The sequence below is a fragment of the Typopeltis vanoorti genome, chromosome 6 (assembly GCF_054136105.1).
Source record: "Typopeltis vanoorti isolate ZY-2024b chromosome 6, IOZ_Tvanoo_1.0, whole genome shotgun sequence".
In the NCBI taxonomy this organism is placed as follows: domain Eukaryota; kingdom Metazoa; phylum Arthropoda; class Arachnida; order Uropygi; family Thelyphonidae; genus Typopeltis; species Typopeltis vanoorti.
This window is the reverse complement of record NC_143554.1, coordinates 134,080,958-134,103,320: the sequence shown is the minus strand read 5'-3', so window position 1 is coordinate 134,103,320 and position 22,363 is coordinate 134,080,958. Positions and strand designations below refer to the sequence as shown.

Below are 22,363 nucleotides of genomic sequence, written 5' to 3'. Positions count from 1 at the left end.
GATCAGACCACACTTAGACTACTGTTCTCAGATTTGGTCCCCAGGATTTGAAGGGGATAAATTAACTGTGGAAAGGGTACAAAGATGGTTTCAGGACTGTACTATTTTGGTTATGAGGATTGGCTGAAGGAGATCCTCAGCCGATCCTCATAACCAAATGCAGAGTTTGGTGGATAGAAGAAGGAGAGGTGATATGATTGAGACTTTTAAACTGTTGAGAGGTGGTTACAGGGTTGACACTGGGGAGTTCTTTCGCTTGGTTGAACAGCGGGAAGGAGTGATGACAAGAGGCCATCCCTGGAAGTTACAAAAGGAAACTGTGAGCAAGAGGGTGAGGAGTGGTTTCTTTGCATGGAGGGTGGTTGAACCGTGGAATGCATTGCCTGATGGAGTGGTGAGAGTGAGAATGGTCAATGAGTTAAGGAGTGGTATGATACACTTTGTGTTTCTTAGGGGGGGGGACCTCCCATCGATGAATCTTGACAGACTTTATGTTCTTAGGAAGGACCTCCCACAATGAGTCTTTTGACTCCATGGAGGCCTGAATAATAATAATAATTTAGAAACACATATTACATTTATTGACTTTGAAAAAGCATTTGACAAAGTTGAAAGAAGCATTTTATTTAACATATTAAAAGAAATACAAATACCAAATAATATTCTAAAAGCTATCATAAGTATATATGAAAATAATCAAATCACATAAACAAATAAGATTAAATTATGAACTATCATGTACAAGAGAGATAAACCAAGTCCAACAAGGATGTTCCCTTTCAGCAACTCTTTTTAATATTTATCTAAATGAAATAACAATAAAATGGAATAAAAATTTCCATCAAGATATTAAACTTTCTCGTACCGTGAACTTAAACATTCTCCTTTTTGCTGATGACCAAATAATAATTACAAATTCTGAAGGTAACTTACAGAAAGATATTTTAAATTTAAATGAAATAGCCAAAGATTATGGAATGATAATATCAACAGAAAAATCAAAAACTATGGCCTTTAAAGGACAAGATCTAGCAAGAACTAAAATAGTATTAGATAACAAGATCTTAGAACAGGTGAATTCATTTAACTACCTAGGATGTATGATCACTTATGGAAATGAAAAAGATATAAACATAAAACTTGCAAAATATTTAAAAATAACAGGAGTAATTAACTCTATATTTAAACCAAACCTAGTTCAAAAACAAACCAGGCTAAAAGTATACAATACATTAGCCCTACCGGTCTTAATGTATGGAAGCGAAATCTGGACAATAAAACAAAAAGACAAACAAAGATTAATAATAGCTGAAATGTAGTTTATGAGAAAAACTGCAAAGTATACTCTATTCGATGACAAAAGAAATGAAGAAATTATGAAAGAATTTAACCAGGAATCAGTAATAGAAATATTTTAAAAATATAAACATGAATGGATGGAACACATTGAAAAAATGAAAACAGAAAGATTACCAAAACAAGCCTTAAATTACAAACATTAAGAAAACTAAGATGTCCTCTTAAGAGATTCAACAATGACTTCTAAGGCCGGAACATACCACTCTAGGCCTAAATCCTTGACAAGCATGATGACGACAACGATGATGATAATAATCCTTGTGTTCCTTGTGTATATTTGTACGCTCCAGAAGATGACTTTGACATAAAGGTCGAAACGTCGAATTGTAAAATTTTAGTAATATTAAACTAAAGTTTTTATTCAAACACGGTAGTTGTCTCTATAATTTCCAAAAATGCATTCGGATCACCGTGCAAGCCTAAAAGAAAGGATGATAATAATCCTTGCTCAAATAACAAAGAAATAGTATGTTGAGTTCCAATTCCATACATTTCTGGCAATGAATTCTAGAAATGGTCAAAACCCATTTCTAGAATTCTTAAGAAATGCAATTTAGTTGCTACTTTTCTTCCTATCAACAAATAATCAGCATGGTGTCTACCAAGTTCCATTTGACTATCATCATTCTTACTTTGGACAAATTGGATGCTCTGTAGAAAAGAGAATACAAAAACACCAATTTTAGATTAGTAACAGTAAATCTGAAAAATCTGGCTGGAATAGCATGGAATAGATACAGACCACAACATTATATGGTCTGAAACACTCTTACTTCACTGATGGTATAAATTTGAACACTTGTTTAAAAAGAGTGCTGAGGCCTTACTTTGCTGTATGAACTTAAATCCTGATACTTCATGTACATATTAATTGCACATCAATAATTTTTTTTTTTAAATAACTAATTAATTATCAATATTTCCTAAGTTATATCATTGCATTGTTTTATGTATAACATCACACAGCTCTTACATTTTCTAATCAATCCATGATTACTAAAGTAAATGATGTGAAGTCATTAGCTTCTATACACAAGTAGCTTAGTCATGAAGATACTTTATGTGCAAACATTGTTTGCTTACACCTGGATAAAGAATTGAACCAAGAATATAATTTCTTGGCATTTTTAATTTAGAGTACAACCAAGTGAAAAAAACTTTCAACATGCATCTCTAATTCAGAGTATTTTAATAATAAGGGGTGACACCTTTTGACTATTTGTATATATGAAATATATGACCTCTGCATTACTTCAACCTTGGTATCTCTGACTGGAAAGAGTTGGAGTGCCCTTGGAGGGTAATGGATGGCAATGCTGTAGTCAATGAAGTTCTAACTGAGGCTCGGCTATTGCTGTTACACTCCTGCCATGATCAGAGCTTTAATAGCGCAATAACATCCTATCCCTACACTGTCCTCTACAGATAACGTGGAAGATGAAAAGCATTCTTGCTTCACCCCTTTAAGCCAGTCCTTATAAGGATATAAGGACCTTGGTATCTCTTCTGGGTCTGGCTCTGGGTCAGTTTCAGAGACTTGCAGGTTGTTAGTTCACAGAGTTCCTATTCTGGTAGTAGGGCTAATACCTCAGCATCCAGACATGCATTTTATACACAAGCATTTACTCTGGTGTAGATGTTTTGATTATACTGCCGATACCTGGTCACGAGAGCCTTGTTTGTGATAACAGGTTCTGCCACGAGAAGGTGAGGGTGGTATCTGAGTAGGAGAGGCTACATGTTATATATTATGAAGTCAAGGACTTCATAATATTATGCAATCACCACCCATTAGAACCCTCTGGCAAATTAATGCAACCATATTGGTTGAAGTTGGGAAAGTGCCTCATAGCTGATGCCGATTCCAAAAATAGTCTCTAGACCTATAGTAACTTCTATGTAATAGTGATGTTGTATTCCATTTAATCCTATGTGATGGAGTATCCAGAAAATGGTCTGCCAGTTTTGACTTGCCATACAGATGATCGTGGATGTAATGTCTGTGTTCTTCAAGGCAGATATTAACTGATCTACTAGTCTGTCCCAAACATGTTAAACTGTAGGTACAAGGAACTACATACACTCCAGATGAGTAAGAGGATATTTGATCCATAATTTATCTACAGTAAACATGAAAATCATATGCAAAAATGGTTCACGCCTTATTAACATAAGCTGAAATATAAACTGCAGGCACAAGGAACTATATACACTCTAGATGAGTTAGAGGAGGAAGTTGATCTTTGGGAAAGTAGTAATTCCTTCAGCTTGCTACTTTCATCTGTTCTCCCGAAGATCAATTTCATCCTCTTCCTTATCCTGGAGTGTATAAAGTTCCTTGTGCTTGCAGTTTAGCCTATTTTGGACAGACTGATAGATCAGTTAACATCTGCCTTGAAGAACACAAAAATTACATCCGTGTTCACCTGTATAACAAGTTGGGACTGGTAGATCATGCCAAATACTTTATCACATAGTATTAAATGGAATAAGACATCACTATAGGTCTGGGACTATTTTTAGAATCAGTATCAGCTAAAAAGCTCACCCCCAAACCTCAATAAATACGATTGCATTAATTTACCAAAGAGGGGAAGACAGTCATTCTAAGACCAGGAAACTGGACTTCTCCAAATAATTAACTTTAGTTATCCAGCCCAGAGAGAGAGGGTGCTTTATTACGACATTTGTCAGTTACATTTTAAGTGTTTCCAATGCTTTAGTTGAGTGAGTTCTGCTGGTTATAGTTATTATTTGTACTCTTATTAAAACTTACTTAAAAATGAACTTATTAAAACTTACTAATATTAGTAAGTTTTAATAAGTTCATTTTTTTTTTTGTCTGTTGGTAATGTTAACACCATGAAATGCTAATATGAATAATCAAAAACATCTAAGCCTTTCAATATACTGGATATTTATCCTCCATAATGAATCTAAATAGGAAAATCATATGCAAAATTGGTTTATGTCTCATTACCATAAGTTGAAAAATAATTTACTACACATTTAGTAATTTCAATGCCAAAAGGTGTCACATCACACCTTATTTCTAAAATACTCTGGATTAGTATTACCAAGTGGAAAAACTTTCAACATCTATCTCTAATCCAGAGTATTTTAGTAATAAGGTATGATGTGACACCTTTTGGCTACTTGTATATGAAAATATGACTTCTGCATTACTTCAACCTTAGTATCACTTCTGGGGCTGGCTCCCACTGATGAGACCTCAATAGAGGTTGAAACGATCTAGGTAGTAGCCTTTCCCATAATGAATAGCATTATACATGTCTGTAAGGATATGTGCATTGCATTATGGGATACTAAGGCAAGTGATCTGAAGTCATTAGCCTCTATTATACAAGTAGCCCAGTTGTGAAGTTAGTTCATGTGCAAGCTTTGTTCACGTACACTTGAATAAAGGATGAAACAAAGAATATAATTTCTTGGCAGCTTTAATTTATAGCATAACCAAGTGGAAAAACTTTCAACTCTCATTCCCCAAGTCCCCTCTGTCACATTCTGCTTCAAGTAATTATCTCTCAGTAAGTGTAGAAATTCCATTTCCTTCCTGCCATGTGATTTTTCCTCCTTCGAATCTATGTCTCCAAAGCTGAAATTCCCTATAATAAGTACTTGACTTGTGCTCATTGTACTAATCTCCTGATGCATGTCTTCCACATCATCACTGAGCCTATAGCAGCAAGCAATTTTATACTTGCAACCAAAAAGAATAGGAGACAGGCGGGAGGGTGGATGTTCATTTGAAGCAATCTGGTGTGAGATTAAGACTAGTAAGACAAAATATACAGTTGGTTGTTGCTTGTTTGCTGTTGGTTATTATGGGGGACTTGAACTATGGAGATATAGACTGACTGGAAGGAAGAAAGATCACATGGCAGAAAGGAAATAGAATTTGTACACCTGCTAAGAGATAATTACTTAAGTAATTATCTCTTAGCAGGTGTGCAAATTACTCCAATACCTTTCCAAGTAATTAAATAATTACTTGGAAAGGTATTGGAGCTGGTCATAGAATCAGAAGAGCTATCCATAACCAAGGTGACAACATTGCCTCCAGTTGGTGAAAGTGACCATGCAGTCTTGACTTGGGAAATTGTAAAACACGAGGAATATTCTATCAAAAAGGAATATTTGTGGAACTACAAGGCAGGTGATTATTACACACTTAGGAAGAAGCTTAAATCTGTACCATGGCATAAAACACTGCAGAGTAAGGATGTTAGTAGTACATCATTGTAGTTAAGAGTCATCTAGAGGAAGCAGCATTAAATTGTATACCTAAGGTAAGGAGGGTTAATCGGGTAGGAGTTAGATGAATGAGTAATATCATTATGATATTTCTGTGTGGTGAGTAGGGGTGTGAGGACTAGATTTTTTTGCTCGGAGAGTGGTGAATGAGTGGAATTTGTTGCCACAGTCAGTTGTGAGTGCTTTGTCTATTAATGGGTTCAAGGAGAGGTATGATAGATTATGTGGATAGATTGGGTCTCCTGCGATAAGTCTTCGGATGGAGGTGCACGTATAATAATAATAATTTCTTCCTACTGACCTCAATCTCATACCAGATTGACTCAAAAGAACTGCAATTTGGCTGACTGACCACTAATCTTGTTAGCTGAAATTCATCTGCTATCATCAGCAGTACTTTATTCTCTCAACCCATCTACTCTATCCTTCCTGAAAATACTAAATACATCACATTCTATCCCTGTAACCATGTCATCTACTCTGTCAAGTCTCACTAATGTCTATAAAGTTTGGCAAGGTTTCACTAGCCAATGTCAAAAACTGTTTCCTTTTATTCCTGATGCTTCTAGCATTAGTACATAGAAACTGTATCATCCCTGTAGGCCCCAACAACTTACCATCTGAATTACTATCCTATTCAATACTATTGCCTGAGAGTGAGAGAGAAAGAGAGATTCTGCATCAGTTCCACATATGCCCATTCTTCAACTGGAATTTCCACATGTTTTGCTGTGTATAAATTCCAACCATTCAAACCATTTGCTTCACGGGTGCTTTCACATACGCACTGTCTATATTCGCCTTAATTTCTTTAACTTTACTGACTTTGTGCTTCCACACTCTCAGTGAACAATGCTCTCCTAGACACCTGACTCCGAATCCAGTTAAATGCAGCCCATCAACATTGTACAAATCTTTCAATCCATCAAACTCAAGCCATAGGCCCAAAAATTCTGCATCATTCCTTCTGTATTGAACAAAATTTAAGTACTGTTTATTAGCTATTATCACCCTCTTTCTAATCCTCTCACTCTTCTTTTTTTGCTTCTTTTAAGAACTCTTTCACATCTTCTCTCAAACACCTCTCAAGTCATTGAGTCCAGCCAAAACAATCAATTCTTTCACTTTCCCTTTCTGCATTCTTACGGCACCAAGGAAACATGATTTTGTAGCATTTTCATTAGGAACTCCCCATATCTTAGAATTGCCATAATAATTATTTGCACACACTCATTGTCTCGTTTATTCTTACAATTTTCTTTTTGGCTTCATACATCTTGCTTTTTTCTGTTGTCTCAGTTTGGCTAATCTTTTGCTATTTCTACAGCCTTTCAATCTCCCACTTTGTCCTGTAAAGGACTACATGCAAGTGCGCAACGTCTTTATTCAGATCTTCTACATTCTCCTGAAGTTCTGCCATGACAATTTCAGTATTATCACCAATATTTACATTTTCTGGTTTCATAGCAATGCTTTTTATTCTACTATCACATAATTTGTTCACTCTGCATTCACTTTCAAAGGGAATGCATCTCACAAATTTTACACTGCACAAAATCACAGAAATTTAGCTCGCTCAGTTCTGCTACGCATTGGTGCTATACCAACAATATATCTAATTTAAGAAAAATATAATGTTTTAATTGTACCTAAATAACTCAGTCTATCTTACACACTTATAAAACAATAAATATAATAAATACTATAATTAATTATGTTAAGAAAATAGTTAAAAGAAATATGCACACATTATGAAAATATTTCTTTAAGCATCATTTCTAAGTGTATCTCAAGCAGGTTTGCAAGGAATAAAACTTTAACCTGATAATTTAATAACTAAAAATATCTATTTGTATTGTATTAGTTGAATATGCTGTGGTATTTAGTAGTTGATGTCACCTATTCAACTGAAAGTTACAAATTTAGTTCATACTAGTGTTCAAAATTATGTTTTAGAATAATCTTTGAAGTCTGAAAAATTTTAAGAATAAGAAGGAAAAATTCAAAGTATTTTAAGCTAAATTGCTGTAAGATTTGGAATGCAATTTGTATTCAAATTAAGCATATTTCAAAAAGAACTAAACACGCATAGCTATATTTTGTAGTGGGTGATTATTATTATTATTTATATGAGTACTCCCTGGAGTCAAAAGACTCATGATGGGAGATCAACTCTATTATTATTTCGGGCGACTCCAGAGAGTCCTTAGACTCATCGAGGGAGGCCCTAAACATCATGTCCACACAATTATACGACATTCTCACAGTATCTATCATACCTTGCCTTGAACTTACTCACCGTCATAGCACCCATAACAGACTCTGGCAGCTTATTCCACTCATTTACCACTCTAAAAGTAAAGAACCCAGCTCTAACACCCCTGCTAACCACACTCTTGCCCAGCTTCCATAGGTGTCCCCTAGTTCTCACACCACCAGTCCTAATCTCAAAAATATCCTCTGAATTAATCCTATAGAATCCCTTTAGCAATTTGAATGTCTCAATCATATCTCACCTTTTCCGCCTATCAACTAGTTTCTGCAACCAACAAATCTTCAACCTGTTCTCATATGGTTCATTCCATAGACCTGCTATCATCTTCGTCACTCGCCTCTGGATCCTCTCCGCCTCCTCCCCATCAAGAAGGAACCAAGGTGACCAAATCTGGGCACAGTAGTCGAGATGAGGTCTTATCAAGGCTCGGTACAGAGGTACAATAACTTTCTTGTCTCTGCTCGTCAAGATATTTTTCAACAACCAAGTAAGTTGATGGGCTGATTTAGCTACTTTTGCAAAATGCCCCCCTAAACTTCATCTCCCTATTCACCAACACTCCGAAGTCCCTGGCCTCATCAATCTCCAGGAGGACAGTTCCACCTATGTGGTATACTGCTGCTAATCTTTTCACCACAAAATGCATAACCTTACATTTTGTCAAATTAAATTGACATCCATTCTCCTTAGCCCAGAACTCCAATCTATCTAAGTCATCTTGCAAGATTTTGACATCTTCTGCATTCACTATCGCCCTACCCAACTTTGCATCATCAGCGAACAAATGAACTGTTCCACTTAGATCCTTCCCTATATCGTTAATGAACAGATTAAACAGCAGCGGTCCAAGAACAGAACCCTGCAGCACACCACTAGTCACAGGCCGTCCTTTGGATTCTACTCCTGAATAAACTACTCTTTGATATCTCTCCATTAACCACCCACCTATCCATCTCACCAACCCTATATCCATTCCCATATGTTATAGTTTACAGATTAGAATTCCATGTGGTATCCTGTCAAACACCTTTGCCAGGTCCAGCAGTATCACTGTAAACCCATTACCCTTATCCAGTTCAGCCGTCACCTTGTTATAAAACTTGAGCAAGTTACTGAGGTATGATCTACCCTTCACAAAGCCATGCTGTCCCCTGTACAGTATCTCATTTTTCATCATCCATTCCTGTATTCTTCCCTTGATTACTTTCTCCAAGACCTTGACAATGACTCCTGATATGCTGATCGGTCGGTAATTTGCAACAGTAGTCTTGGATCCTCCTTTATGCAGTGAAACTATTTTCCCCTCTTTCCACACCTTTGGGACTAAACCAGACCCGAGACTCAGATTAAACAACACGGTCAAGGGCACTGATAATTCCTTAGCCGCTTCACGCAAAATCCGTGCCGGTATACCATCCAATCCCACAGATGTATTCACATTAAGGTTCTGTAATAGACTATTCACCTCCACTTCATTCACCACAATTCCCGTATAAACTAATGTTTCCTTCATTTTTTTTTTGAATGTCACCACCTGGATGATATACTTTTGCAAAGTGCACGCTCAGTAACTCCACTATATTGACTGATTCAATGACCTCCTTACCATCGTCATTCCTTAAAATCATTTTGCCGTGTACAGTTTTTTTCTTGCTTGCAGCATATTGAAAGAACTGTTTGGGATTCTCTTTTGCTTGCATGGCTAGTTTCCTTTCATAATCCGCTTTTGCTTTTTTTACCACACTCGTTACCCTTCTGGCCTGCACTTTATACCGTTCGTGTGCCTGCAGCTCACCCCTTTCTTTAAATTCCCTCCACAGTTGTTTCTTTTTTTGCAGCTCAAGCTTAATGGTGTTATTCATCCATTTTAACCCCTACTTGTTTTACTATTCGGACCCTAGGTATACAATCAGCCATAACCTCCTGTAAATGCTCCTTGACCACTTGCCATGCTCTATCGACATCCAGCCCTTGCAGTTGTACATGCCATGGCACTGATCCAAGCAATCTCCTAAGCTTGTCATACTTGCCAGCAGGGTAATTCCACATATACCATGTCTTAATCGAAAATTCCACATCTTTAGCTACCTCCCAGTTCAAGACCTTATGATCACTCTCACTAATAGGTGGCAACATGGTCATATTCATTACAGTCAAATTCTGAGATGCTATTACCAGGTCAAGCACTCTCGCACCCCTAGTATTTTCAATTACATGCTGTCTCAGACAGTTATCCCTTAATAATTGAATAAAATCCATTTCCTTCCTCACATGTGTCCTCTCCTCCTTCCGATCAATGTTACCATAGTTGAAATCCCCCATAATAATTACCCTTCTTCCACTCATTTCATCAATTTCCCTATGCATACTATCTCCACCATCTATTCCATCACCTGGTCTATAGCAGCACCTAACTGTATATTTTATTCTGCCAGTCTCAATCTCACACCAAATAGCCTCAAATGAGCTCCTTTCACTATCCTGCAATACAACTTCAATTCTCCTTGGCTGCAGTTCATCAGCTATCATCAATAAACCCCTCCCCCCATTTTATTCTCTCTGTCCCTCCTAAACACACTATAACCTACACATTCTATCCCACTAACTATATCATCTTCCATCAGTCATGTTTCACTAATGCCAATAACCTGTGGCCAGGAAGAGCCAATCAAGGCCAAAAATTCTTCCTTCTTGTTCCTAATACACCTGGCATTAGTATACATGAAATGCAGTGATCCCTTTGTCCCACCCCTATCTTGATGCGTTATTCTAAATGTCCCATTCCCATTTTTTGTCCTTAGTGCTGACTCGGGTACGTTATATACATTCTTACACTCAACTGTCTCACTGATGTCCGCATATCCACCCCCCCCCCTTCTTGGTAGTTCTAGTTTCCCTGGTTCTGCACATCCATTTTCACTTCATTCAGCAACACTTTTTCCAGTCTCCGCACACCAAGTCCATCCATCTTGTATAAGTCCTTTCGCCCATCAAACTCATTCCACACATCCACGAATTCCACACCACACCGTCTGCATAACCTGCGCATAATGTCATTTGCGATTATGGCTCTCCTTCTAAACTCCTCTCTGTCATACCGCGGCAACAGACTCACCATTCTAACTCTGTCACTCTTTTCTTTCGCTACCTTTAACAATACTTTAAAGTCCTCACTCTATCAATTAACACAATACCTATCATACATCTCCTTAAACCTATTCGCTGTTGGGGTGCTTACAACCACCTCTGGAAATCCATTCTATTCATTTACCACACACCAAGTAAAGAACCTTCACACCCTAACCACACTATTAGACAACTTCCAAGTGTGACCCCTTGTTTTCTTCCTACTCTCTGTGTATTGAAAAATTTATTTTGTGTCATGATGTAATCTGAGTATTGAAAAATTTATTTTGTGTCAATCTTATAGAATCCCTTTAGTAACTTATAAGTTTATATCATATCTATCCGCTTTCCTCCACCTGTCAGCTAAATTCTAACCCACACACCACCCTCAATCTACCCTCATAGGGAACATTCCACAGATCTAACACCAGTTTGATCACTTGTCCCTGAATCCTCTCCACCACTCTCAATCCCCCCCCCAAGAAATGCAGGTGACCAAATCTGTGCACAGTAGTCAACATGTCAGTTAATCATAGCCTCATAAAGAGGGATAATAACCTCCATATCTTTACTTGTTAATGTGTTCTTCAGCATCCAAGTAATCCTCTGAGCTATTTTGTCAACTCTTGAAATATGTCCTCTGAATTTCAAAATCACCCCCAGATCCCTAGCCTCATCAATTTCCTGTAAACTAGTACCATCAATATGATATGAAGTATGTAATCTTTTCATCCCAAAGTACATTAACTTACATTTTTACACGTGGATAGGCTTATGTGTTCATCAGACATGTTGTAATAGGTTTCACGGTATAATAAGAACACAGAAGGTTAAGAAAATAACTATTTATTAACTTAAAGCTAATACTTCGCTGGTATTATATCCAGCATCTTCAGAGCACACAACACAAAGTTTGTGTTGTGTGCTCTGAAGATACTGGATATAATACCAGCGAAAAGCTAATATTTCGCTGGTATTATATCCAGTATCTTCAGAGCACACAACACAAACTTTGTGTTGTGTGCTCTGAAGATGCTGGATATAATACCAGCGAAGTATTAGCTTTAAGTTAATAAATAGTTATTTTCTTAACCTTCTGTGTTCTTATTATACCGTGAAACCTATTACAACATAACTTACATTTTATAACACTGAATCGACAACCACTGTCCTTTCACAATGCCAAATTATTTAAATCATATAGGATATCTACATCATCTTTATAAACTACTGCTCTCCCTAGTTTTGCATCATTGGCAAACAACTGAATACCCCCTTTCAAATCTACTGCTATATCATTAATGTACAAATTAAAGAGTAGTGGGCCTAGTATAGAGCCCTGGGGCACTGTACTAGTCACCCTCATTTGCCTTGATTCCACCCCAACACCCTCTGATGTCTGTCAGCCAACCCCTATACATGCTACCAGCCTCATATCCATTCAAATTTGTTCCAACTTATGTAATAGTTTTCCATGCGGTATTCTGTGAAATGCCCTTGCAAAGTCCAGCAGTATCACGTGTAGCCATTTCCTTTATCCAATTCTGCTGTCACTTTATTATAAGATGTGAATAAATTACTGAGGTAAGACCTGCCTTTTACAAAGCCATGTTTCCTCTTATAAGGGTATCATATTCCTATCCACCCATTTCTGAATTTTACTTTTAACCAACTTTTCCAATACTTTTACCATCAGCACTCCAGAGATACTAATTGGTCTGTAATTCGCCACTTCTGTCTTGGAGCCATCTTTATGTATCTTATCCTCTTTCCACTCCTTTGGAACTTTGCTGAGATGAGACTTAGATTAAACAAGTTCCATCAGAGGCACTGCCAGTTCACTTGCACATTCTTGTAGCACATGAGCTGACAAACTGTACAGGTCTACTGCTGTATTCACACTGATGTTTAGAAAATAAGAAGGAAAATTCAAAGTATTTTTAGCTACAATACTGTAAGATATGAATCAATCAAAACTAAATGGAGCGCAGTTTGTATTCATAAGCACATTTCAAAAAAGAACTAAAAAGCATGCACAACTATATTTTGTAGTGGGTAATTATTATTATTTTTTATGGAATATAATAGAATGTGCTTTTGGATTAATCAGGAAAACACATATTAATCTTAAGTTAGAAAAGCTATGTTCTTAGAGAAGCTTATCCCAACACTGAATTCTTCATAATATCAGCAAAAAAAGACTTCTACAAGCTATGTTTTCAGTTCTCGGAATGGATTTTAAAAAGGATTATACTTCAATAAAGAGCCAAGAGGCTATTTTTCCGGCGGCATAAATTAAGTTAAGGGGATAATAAATCTCCCATTATTCTAAAGCAGGATACGAAACTCGGATATCGAAATCTAAGAGTTTCATGCCGAAGATCTTTGGCATGAAACTCTCAGATTTTGATATCCGAGTTTCGTATCCAGCTTTAAAATAATGAGGGATTTATTATCCCCTTAACTTAATTAAGGATTATACTTCTTTAATGAAAAAAAAAAAAAAAATCACAACGAACTTCTTCCGTATTACCATCATTTGTCTAAACTAAATGCCAAAATTTAGAATTCACTACAAAGCTATAAAAAGGAAATCAGCAGCTGCTAGCCTGTCATCAAGAATTATGAGAATGGGTTGAGGATCCCCAACAGCTATAGGACTGGAATATCTGACAATTTCTTGTGAACTACCTCAGGAAGCATGCATTTAGATAGTGCTTTGACACAAATTAATCACTGAAGTTTCTGCAAACATATGCATTAACTACACCTCACATAGCAAGTGATAATGACATTAACAACACACATGTCAGATTAACTTTAGTGTAATATGTGTGTAAAATATCTCAGCGGATATAGTGACTTCTGGTCCCCCCTAGATCTTAATTTTTAATTATCACAAAGGCACTTCAACACTTTTAGTAGTTGCTCTATAAAAAATTCTGTGACATAGTTTTGATCAGCTCTTCATCATCATCATCATCAAATTCCTGCCATGTACCCTCAAGGGGATGTACAGGATATGATAGTACTACATGAAAAATTTACATCATTACTAACTTCCTATCTACAATTTTCCTCCAAATCAATCTGTTATTTGTCAAGACTCCAACATAACCAGATCTTATATTTCTATTGTCTAAGGAACTTTGTACCATATCAATTCACCTATATCTTGGTCTTCTTCTGGGTCGTTTTCCTGCAACTTGGCAGAGAACACTTGTTTTGCTAATCTTTCCTCACCCATTCTGTTTAAGTGTTTAATACCACCTGAGATTAGCTCTACTAACGCATTCCTGGATGCTGACAATGTCAAGTTCTTTCCTAATATCCTTGTTTTAATATGATATTGCCATTGATGCCATCTGTTCACGCCTCTAATCTTTCTCAGGACTCTCATATCTGCGGTCTCTAGTCTTTGGTCAAGTGTTTTACTTCTGACCCAGCTCTCAGATCCATAAGTTAAAACTGGTTTGAACACTGTCTTGTATATACAGCTAATTTAGTGTTGCGACTAATTTCTCTCTTATTCCATATGAATTTATTCAATTGACTTCCTACCATACCAGCTTTGTTGATTCTGTTGTTTATTTCTATATTTAATTTACCATCTTCACTAAAAATCGTTCTTAAGTAGCTGAAATGTTTTAATTGTTCTACAGGTTCCCCATTCACAACACAGTTAATATTTTCAACAATTCTACCTATTTTCATTATCTTTGTCGTTTTAATGCTGACCTTCATATCATATCTATTACAACAGTTATTCAATTTAGTCAGGGAATCTTGCAAACTTGTAGTGGATTTATTTAGAAGTATAACATCGTCCGCATAAAACAAAGAGCTGACATTAATATCTCCAATTTTGATATCATGTTTAATACCACTTTCCTTCATTATGTGATCCATATACATAATGAATAACAGAGGGGATAATGTACATCCGTGTCTCACACCAGATTTAACATTAAACCATCTTCCTGTGTTTCCTTCATTTCTAACTGCTAACTTACAACTCAAATAAAGACTGTATTGCTTGATATAATGCCCCATTGACACCATATAACTGTAGCAAACTGAATAGCTTCTCTCTTGGCACCTTGTCATATGCCTTTTCCAAATCGACAAAACTTAAATAACAGATTTTTTGTTATATTCCCATGATTTCTCCACTATTTGTCGTTAAGACCTGATCCTGTCAGCCTCTATTTGACCTGAATCCAGCTTGTTCTTCACCAAGCTTTTCTGCCACAATTCTTCTCAACCGTTTCTCAAGTATACTTGCATATATCTTATCAGGAACACTCAGTAGGGATATACCTTTGTAATTCTCGCATTCAGTTTTATTTCCCTTTTTATATATGGATACTATGACAGCTCTACTAACCCAGCCACTGGGGAGGGCAAATTAATCTTCTCAGTGCCGGTCCCAAGCCCTGATAAATGGGGAGGGTTGGTGTCAGGAAGGGCATCTGGCCGTAAAAAAACCATGCCAAAACCCAAGATGAAATGTTAGATAACAGAGAAAGGATCACGGCTAGGGCATCCCCCGTAAGCGACATGCAGTTCTGTCGCCTGAGGACTGCGAGAAGTGGGCTAGGGCTACTGAACCAAGGACGGGTTCAGCTAAAGAAGCAAGTCCAACAGAAAGAGAGTGTGTGTAAAGTAAGAATCGGGTTGCGGAATGTGGGTATGATGAATGGGAACAGTAAGGAGATAGTGGACATGATGAGAAGAAGGAAGCTGAAGATCTTGTGCGTGCAGGAGACAAGGTGGAAAGGCAATAAAGCAAAGGAGCTGCCGGAGGGATATAAACTGTTTTATAGCGGTGTGGATGAGAAGGGAAGAAACGGAGTTGGAATTTTCATCGATAAGGAGCTAAAGAGTGGAGTCTATGAGGTGTGCCTGAAGAATGATCGGATTATGAGCGCTAAGCTTGAGATGGGAGGAAGTGTGGCTACGCCCCGCAAGTAGGTTGTGATGATGAGGAGAAAGAGACATTCTGGAGAGAACTTGACCAAGTAGTAATGGGAATCCCTGATGGTGAGAGAGTGATCGTCAGAGCAGATCTGAACAGGCATGTAGGAAGGAGATGAAGTGGTGAAGAAAGGGTACATGGAGGTTGGAGTAGTAGTGAAAGAAATGAAGAAGGTAAAAAAATCATAGAATATGCTGTGGCCTTCGATCTGGCTATAGCTAACACGTGGTTCAAGAAGAGAGCTGGGCATCTGATAACCTATAAGAGTGGGGATAGAATAAGTCAGATTGACTATATTATGTGCCGTAGGAAACATCTGAAGGAGGTGAAAAACTGTAAAGTGATTAATGGAGAAAGTGTAGCAGCACAGCACAGCACAGGTTGGTTGTGGTAGACTGTGATATAAAAGGGGGAAAGAAGAATAGACGGAAGTGGTGGGTACAGAGGAGAATAAAGTGGTGGAAATTGGAAGAGGAAGGACCAAGGAATAAGTTTAAAGAAGAGGTATTGAAAGAAATGAAGTTACCAGAGGATGTGGAAGAATGGTGGGATGTTAATAGTCGGAATATTAGAAAAATTGGAGAAGAGGTGCTTGGTATAACATCAGGAAAGGGACCACCTGAGGATAAGGAGGCATGGTGGTGGAATGAGGAGGTGCAGTTGGAGATCAAGGAAAAGAACGAGGCAAAGAAAAAATGGGACATGACTGGAACTAGAGCCGACAAGGAGGCATATAGATTAGCAAAGAAAAATGCAAAGAGAGCTGTGGCAAGGGCGAAAGTGAGGGCAGTTGATGAGGTTTATGAAGAACTGGAGAGAAATGGTGGTGAAGCTCAGTTGTTGAGAATAGCGAAAGCCAGAGATAAGGCCTCGAAAGACATAACATCAGTCAAGCAGATAAAGGATGCCTCAGGAGTAGTATTACAAGACAAGGACAAAATCAGAGGAAGATGGAAAGAATATTTCCGAAAACTACTAAATGAGGAGAATCCAAGAGAGAGGTGCGAGGATGGAGAGGTAAATGAGACCGGTGCAAGACATAAGTAGAGAGGAAGTGGCTTGGGTACTGAGAAAAATGAAGAATGGAAAGGCTGTGGGAGCAGACCAGATACCTGGGGAAGTATGGAAAAGTTTGGGCAGTGATGGCGTGGATATGTTATGGGATCTGATGTGTAAAATAGCCCAACAGGAAAAGATACCAGAGGAATGGAGGAAAAGTATTCTCGTCCCAATCTACAAAGGAAGAGGAGATGTTCAAGACTGTGGCAACTATAGAGGAATCAAGCTGATGTCACACACACATTAAAAATATGGGAAAGAGTAATTGAAGCAAGGTTACGGCAGGAAATGAAAATTGGTGAGGAGCAGATTGGATTTATGCCAGGAAGAGGGACAACGGATGCAATATTTGCGCTAAGGCGATTGATGGAGAAATATAGAGAGATGCAAGTGGATCTGCACATGGTGTTTATAGATCTGGAAAAGGCATACGACAGAGTGGCCAGGCAGGAGGTATATGAGGAAGAAGGGAGTGTCGGAGAAGTACGTGAAGTTGGTGAAGGAGATGTATGAGGGAACAGAAACTCAGGTCAGGTCTAGTGTCGGCATGACAGAAGGGTTCTCTATTGTCGTAGGGCTATATCAAGGGTCAGCTCTGAGCCCCTACCTCTTTGACCTGGTCATGGATGTACTAGTGGAGGATGTCAAGAAGGAGGCACCATGGAGCATGCTGTTTGCCGATGACATTGTTCTATGCGAATCATCCCGAGAGAAGCTTGAAAATACCCTGGAAGAGTGGAGAAAGGCATTGGAGGAGAGCAGCATGAGAATTAACCGGTTGAAGACTGAATATATGTCAACGGGGAGTGACGAGGATATCGTCATATGACTCCAGGGTGAAAGGCTAATTTCAGGGAAGAAATTCAAGTACCTTGGGTCGGTTGTCGAGAGGAATGGTGACCTGGATGAGGAAACACAGCACCGAATAACATGCGGTTGGATGAATTGGAGGAAGATGAGTGGGGCCCTGTGCAACAAGAGAGTGAGTTGTAAGAGGAAAGGAAAGCTCTATAAGATGGTGGTGAGGCCGGCGATGCTCCATGGTGCGGAGACGTGGCCTATAACCAAGGCACAGGAGAGGAAGATGGAGGTAGCGGAGATGCAGATGTTGAGATGGATGAGTGGTGTGACAAAGAAGGACAGGATAAGGAATGACTACATCACAGGGACGGTTAAGGTGGGACCAATTGGCAAGAAGATACAAGAAAGTAGGCTGAGGTGGTTTGGACATGTTGAGAGGAAGGGTGAGGAGTATGTTGGTAAACGAGTGGAGTATATGGAGTTGGAGGGAAGGAGGAAAAGAGGCAGGCCCAAGCTCAGGTGGAGGGATAAGATGACAGAGGATCTTAGGGAGAAAGGATGGAGTCCGAAGGATGCCCTGGACCGGAGAACTTGGAAGAGGAAGGTTAAAGATTCGTGCGCCGACCCCATTTAACATGGGATAAGGCAGAGTGAAAGAAGAAGAAGAAGAAGAAGAAGAATGAGAGCTCTACTCAAATCATCTGGAATTCGTCCCTCTGTCCAGGCATTCTGACCTATGCAGTGCAGCCACTGTAACTTTTATACCACCATACTACAGCATTTCTGGTCGAATATCATCTACTCCTGCTGCCTTTCCACATTTCAAGCCTTTGATGGCTTTTTCTACTTCAAGTATGGATATGTATTCCTGACTGCATGCCTGGTCAGTGTTTTTTTATCACTATGCTGTCATCACTGCTTGTTTCATTTAGCAAATTTTCAAAGTAATTACTCCATACTTCAAGGATATCTTTTTCTCCCATTTTCATGTCACCTATATCATCTCTAACTCCTTTTACAGCACTCTTTCCTCCATTCCTAAGCTTCTTCAACAACCTCCAGAATATTTTGCCACCTTCTTGATATTTATTTTCTATGTTCTTGCCAAAGTCCTCCCATGACTTTTGTTTAGCTAGTTTTACACACTGTTTAGCTTTCTTACACGTATCTCTGTATTCTCTAAGAGCACAAGTTGACTTATTTGCCAGGAACTTTTGATATGCTTTCTTTTTTTCCTTCACTGCCTCTTTAACTTCCTGTGTCCACCAGGGAGTTCTGATTTTTTTATCCTTACAGACAACCTCACCACATGCCTCTCTGGCAGAATCAATCAATGTTTTCTTCAGAGTTTGCCACTGAATCTCCAAGGTTTGATTCCTGTTCTCAAACTCTTTCATTTTTTCTTCAATAATCTTTGTGTATTTCAGTCTACAGTTCACATTTGAGAGCTGCTCAACTTTTGTTCACTTTAAAACTTTCTTGCATGTTATTATTTTCAATATGAAATTCAATTTAATCCTGCTCAAGACTAAATGGTGATCACTTCCAATTTCAAATCCTCTGTACACTCTGGTGTCCTGCACCAGGGAGAAAACATCACTATCAACAATAACATAGTCAATGAGACTTTTCTTATTCCTTGCCTCTTCTCTCCATGTGAATTTGTGCACATTTTTGTGTTGGAACATGGTGTTAATAATAACCAGTCCATGTCCTGAGCAGAAATCCAACAGGTATTTGCCATTATTATTAGCTTTGCTCCTTCCACCAAATTTTCCCAAAACATTTTTGTATGTCTGACAATCACTTCCTACTCTGCTATTTAGATCCCCAACAAGGACCAACTTTTCATTTTTCATTGTGTCAGTAGCTTTCTCTAGAGCTTCAAAAAATTCCTCCACTTCTACCTTAGTAGAACCTTCTGGGGACCATATGCACAAATAAGTCTCATTGTCCAGTTCCCCATTCTGATATTTGCCCAAATCACTCTACTTGACACTGATTGCCATTCAAGAAGATTAGCCTAGTATTTTGTGTTGAATACTATGGCTACTCCTTCTTTTCCTTGATTGTCATTGCCTGAATATAACATTTTGTATTTATTGCTCAGAAAGATCTCACCAGTTTTTGTCTTTTTTTGTTTCAGTCACCCCTATTATGTCGATCTGGTACTTATCTAATTCCTCAGCTAGCTCCATTTCTTTGCCATTCAGGCTTCTTATGTTGATAGTTCTGATCTTTAACTTTGGTGATGTTGAGTTGGGGTGTGCTTTCAGATTTGTTCCAGTAACTGACTTTTCGCTGATTGCGCTGGTTCCCTGGCGAAAACAACAGGGGGCCTTGTTTAACCGGGCGACGCCCCAGCCGACATAAAATTTTGTCATGTTGTACCATCATTTTGTTTATTGGTTTAAGCCAATAAGAATGTAATTTGGTTGGCTAAATCCCAAATTGCCAGCCCATCCTTGTTCGTTCAGTATCCAGGTAGATACCCAACAGGGTGCACCACGAGAAGGTGAGGATTGGACATTAGGTCAGAAGCCCTGGTCGGTTCTCCGCATTCCTTTCAAGGCTATGTGGAGGTCTCCTGTCAGTTATACAGCTTTGGCCCTTAAGCACCCCTTGATCAGCTCTTGTATAATGAATATAATAAACGGTTTCTATGTCATGAATAGTGTAATTATTCCATGAGTTTTTGAATATGTCAATGATATGATAGAAGCAAAGCAGTTAACTGACCAAAGCATAAATACTACATTTTCCATTACTGGTCCATTTCCCAATCTAAACTATCATTACATACTTTCTTAAAAATATATGCAACATAGTTTCTTATACTTAATGAAGAGAGAAAGAGAGAATATACTTGTCCTAATTCAGCTTCTTTAGGAATGTCAATTACTGCAATACTATCATCTGATTTGGCTCTTTTACCAGTTGCTGTCTGTGTTGGCTATAAAGAAGATATTCAAAAATAACGAATAAATTAAATGAAATTTCGTATATTTCTCAAATAACAAAAATGAATCAGTAAAGATAAATAAATGACACTAGAATTACTGAAAAAAAAAAAGTATACACTCTCAGATTAAGAAAGGTTTACAAGTATAGTGAAATATAAATTTTTTTTTTAAGTAAAAAAAATTTCAAAGGTTTAATGTTTGTTTTTGCTACATAAATAGCTTCTACAGCAAATCTTTGTGAAAATCATCATCATCATCATCATGGGTATCAAGGATTTAGGCCTAGCATGGCCTGTTCCGGCCTTAGAAGTCATCGTTGAATCGTTTAAGAGGACCTCCTGGTTTTCTCTTTCCCTAATGGCTTGTACTTTAAGGCTTGTTTTGGTAATCTTTCTGTTTTCATTCTTTGAACGTGTTCCATCCATTTATGTTTATATTTTTTAATTTTTTCTATTACTGGTTCTTGATTTAATTCTTTCATAATTTCTTTGTTTCTTTTGTGATCAAATAGGGTATACTTTGCAGTTTTTCTCATAAACTTCATTTCTGCTGTTATTAATCTTTGTTTGTCTTTTTGTTTTATTGTCCAGATTTTGCTTCCATACATTAAGACTGGTAGGGTTAATGTATTGTATACTTTTAGTCTGGTTTGTTTTTGAACTAGGTTTGGTTTAAATATAGAGTTAATTACTCCTGTTATTTTTAAATATTTTGCAATTTTTACATTAATATCTTTTTCATATGTGATCATACATCCTAGGTAGTTAAATGAATTCACCTGTTTTAAGATCTTGTTATCTATTACTATTTTAGTTCTTGCTAGTTTTTGATTTTTCTGTTGATATTATCATACCATAATCTTTGGATATCTCATTTAGATTTAAAATAGCTTTCTGTAAGTTATCTTCAGAATTTGTAATTATTATTTGGTTGTCGGCAAAAAAAGGAGAGTGTTTAAGTTCACTGTAGGAGAAAATTTAATTCCTTGATGTAAATTTTTATTCCATTTTATTATTATTTCATTTAAGTAAATATTAAAAAGAGTTGCTGAGAGGGGACATCCCTGTCGGACCCCTTGGTTATCTCTCTGGTATATGATAGCTTGTGATTTAATCTTAATTGTATTTGATTATTTTCATATATACTTGTGATTGCTTTTAGGATTTGCTTATCAAACTATGCTCTTAAAGTCATTCAGTGTTTCCATATTTACTATATACTCAATGCATTTCATTCATCAACAAACAAACAAAACTGCCAGGAATGCCTCTTTTGCTCCATAAAAAACTTCAACATTACTTTGGTATAAAAACTCCTTACCAACTTATATATCATAATTGTATCACTTCCTGCTTCTATCCAGCAGGCTCTGAAAATGGAATTTCCCTAATCTATACACAACATTATGGATATACGACGCTTCCTTAGTTATGTTTCTCCGACTGTCAAAATCTCATCATCTCCTTGAGAAGTGACTAAATCCATAAACAAGTAACCCATATGAGGTGGAACTATAATCTTTATAAT

General features: G+C 37.5%; 1 protein-coding gene across 1 annotated transcript in view; it reads right to left on the bottom strand.

Annotated features, from left to right (window-relative positions):
• Nucleotides 1–22,363, bottom strand: part of Irbp (Inverted repeat-binding protein) — a 252,925-nt gene that overhangs the window by 11,249 nt on the left and 219,313 nt on the right. The window contains exon 15 of the mRNA XM_090393723.1: nucleotides 20,740–20,826. Coding sequence (XP_090249849.1) covers nucleotides 20,740–20,826 — 87 coding nt within the window. The remainder of the gene's footprint in view (nucleotides 1–20,739; nucleotides 20,827–22,363) is intronic.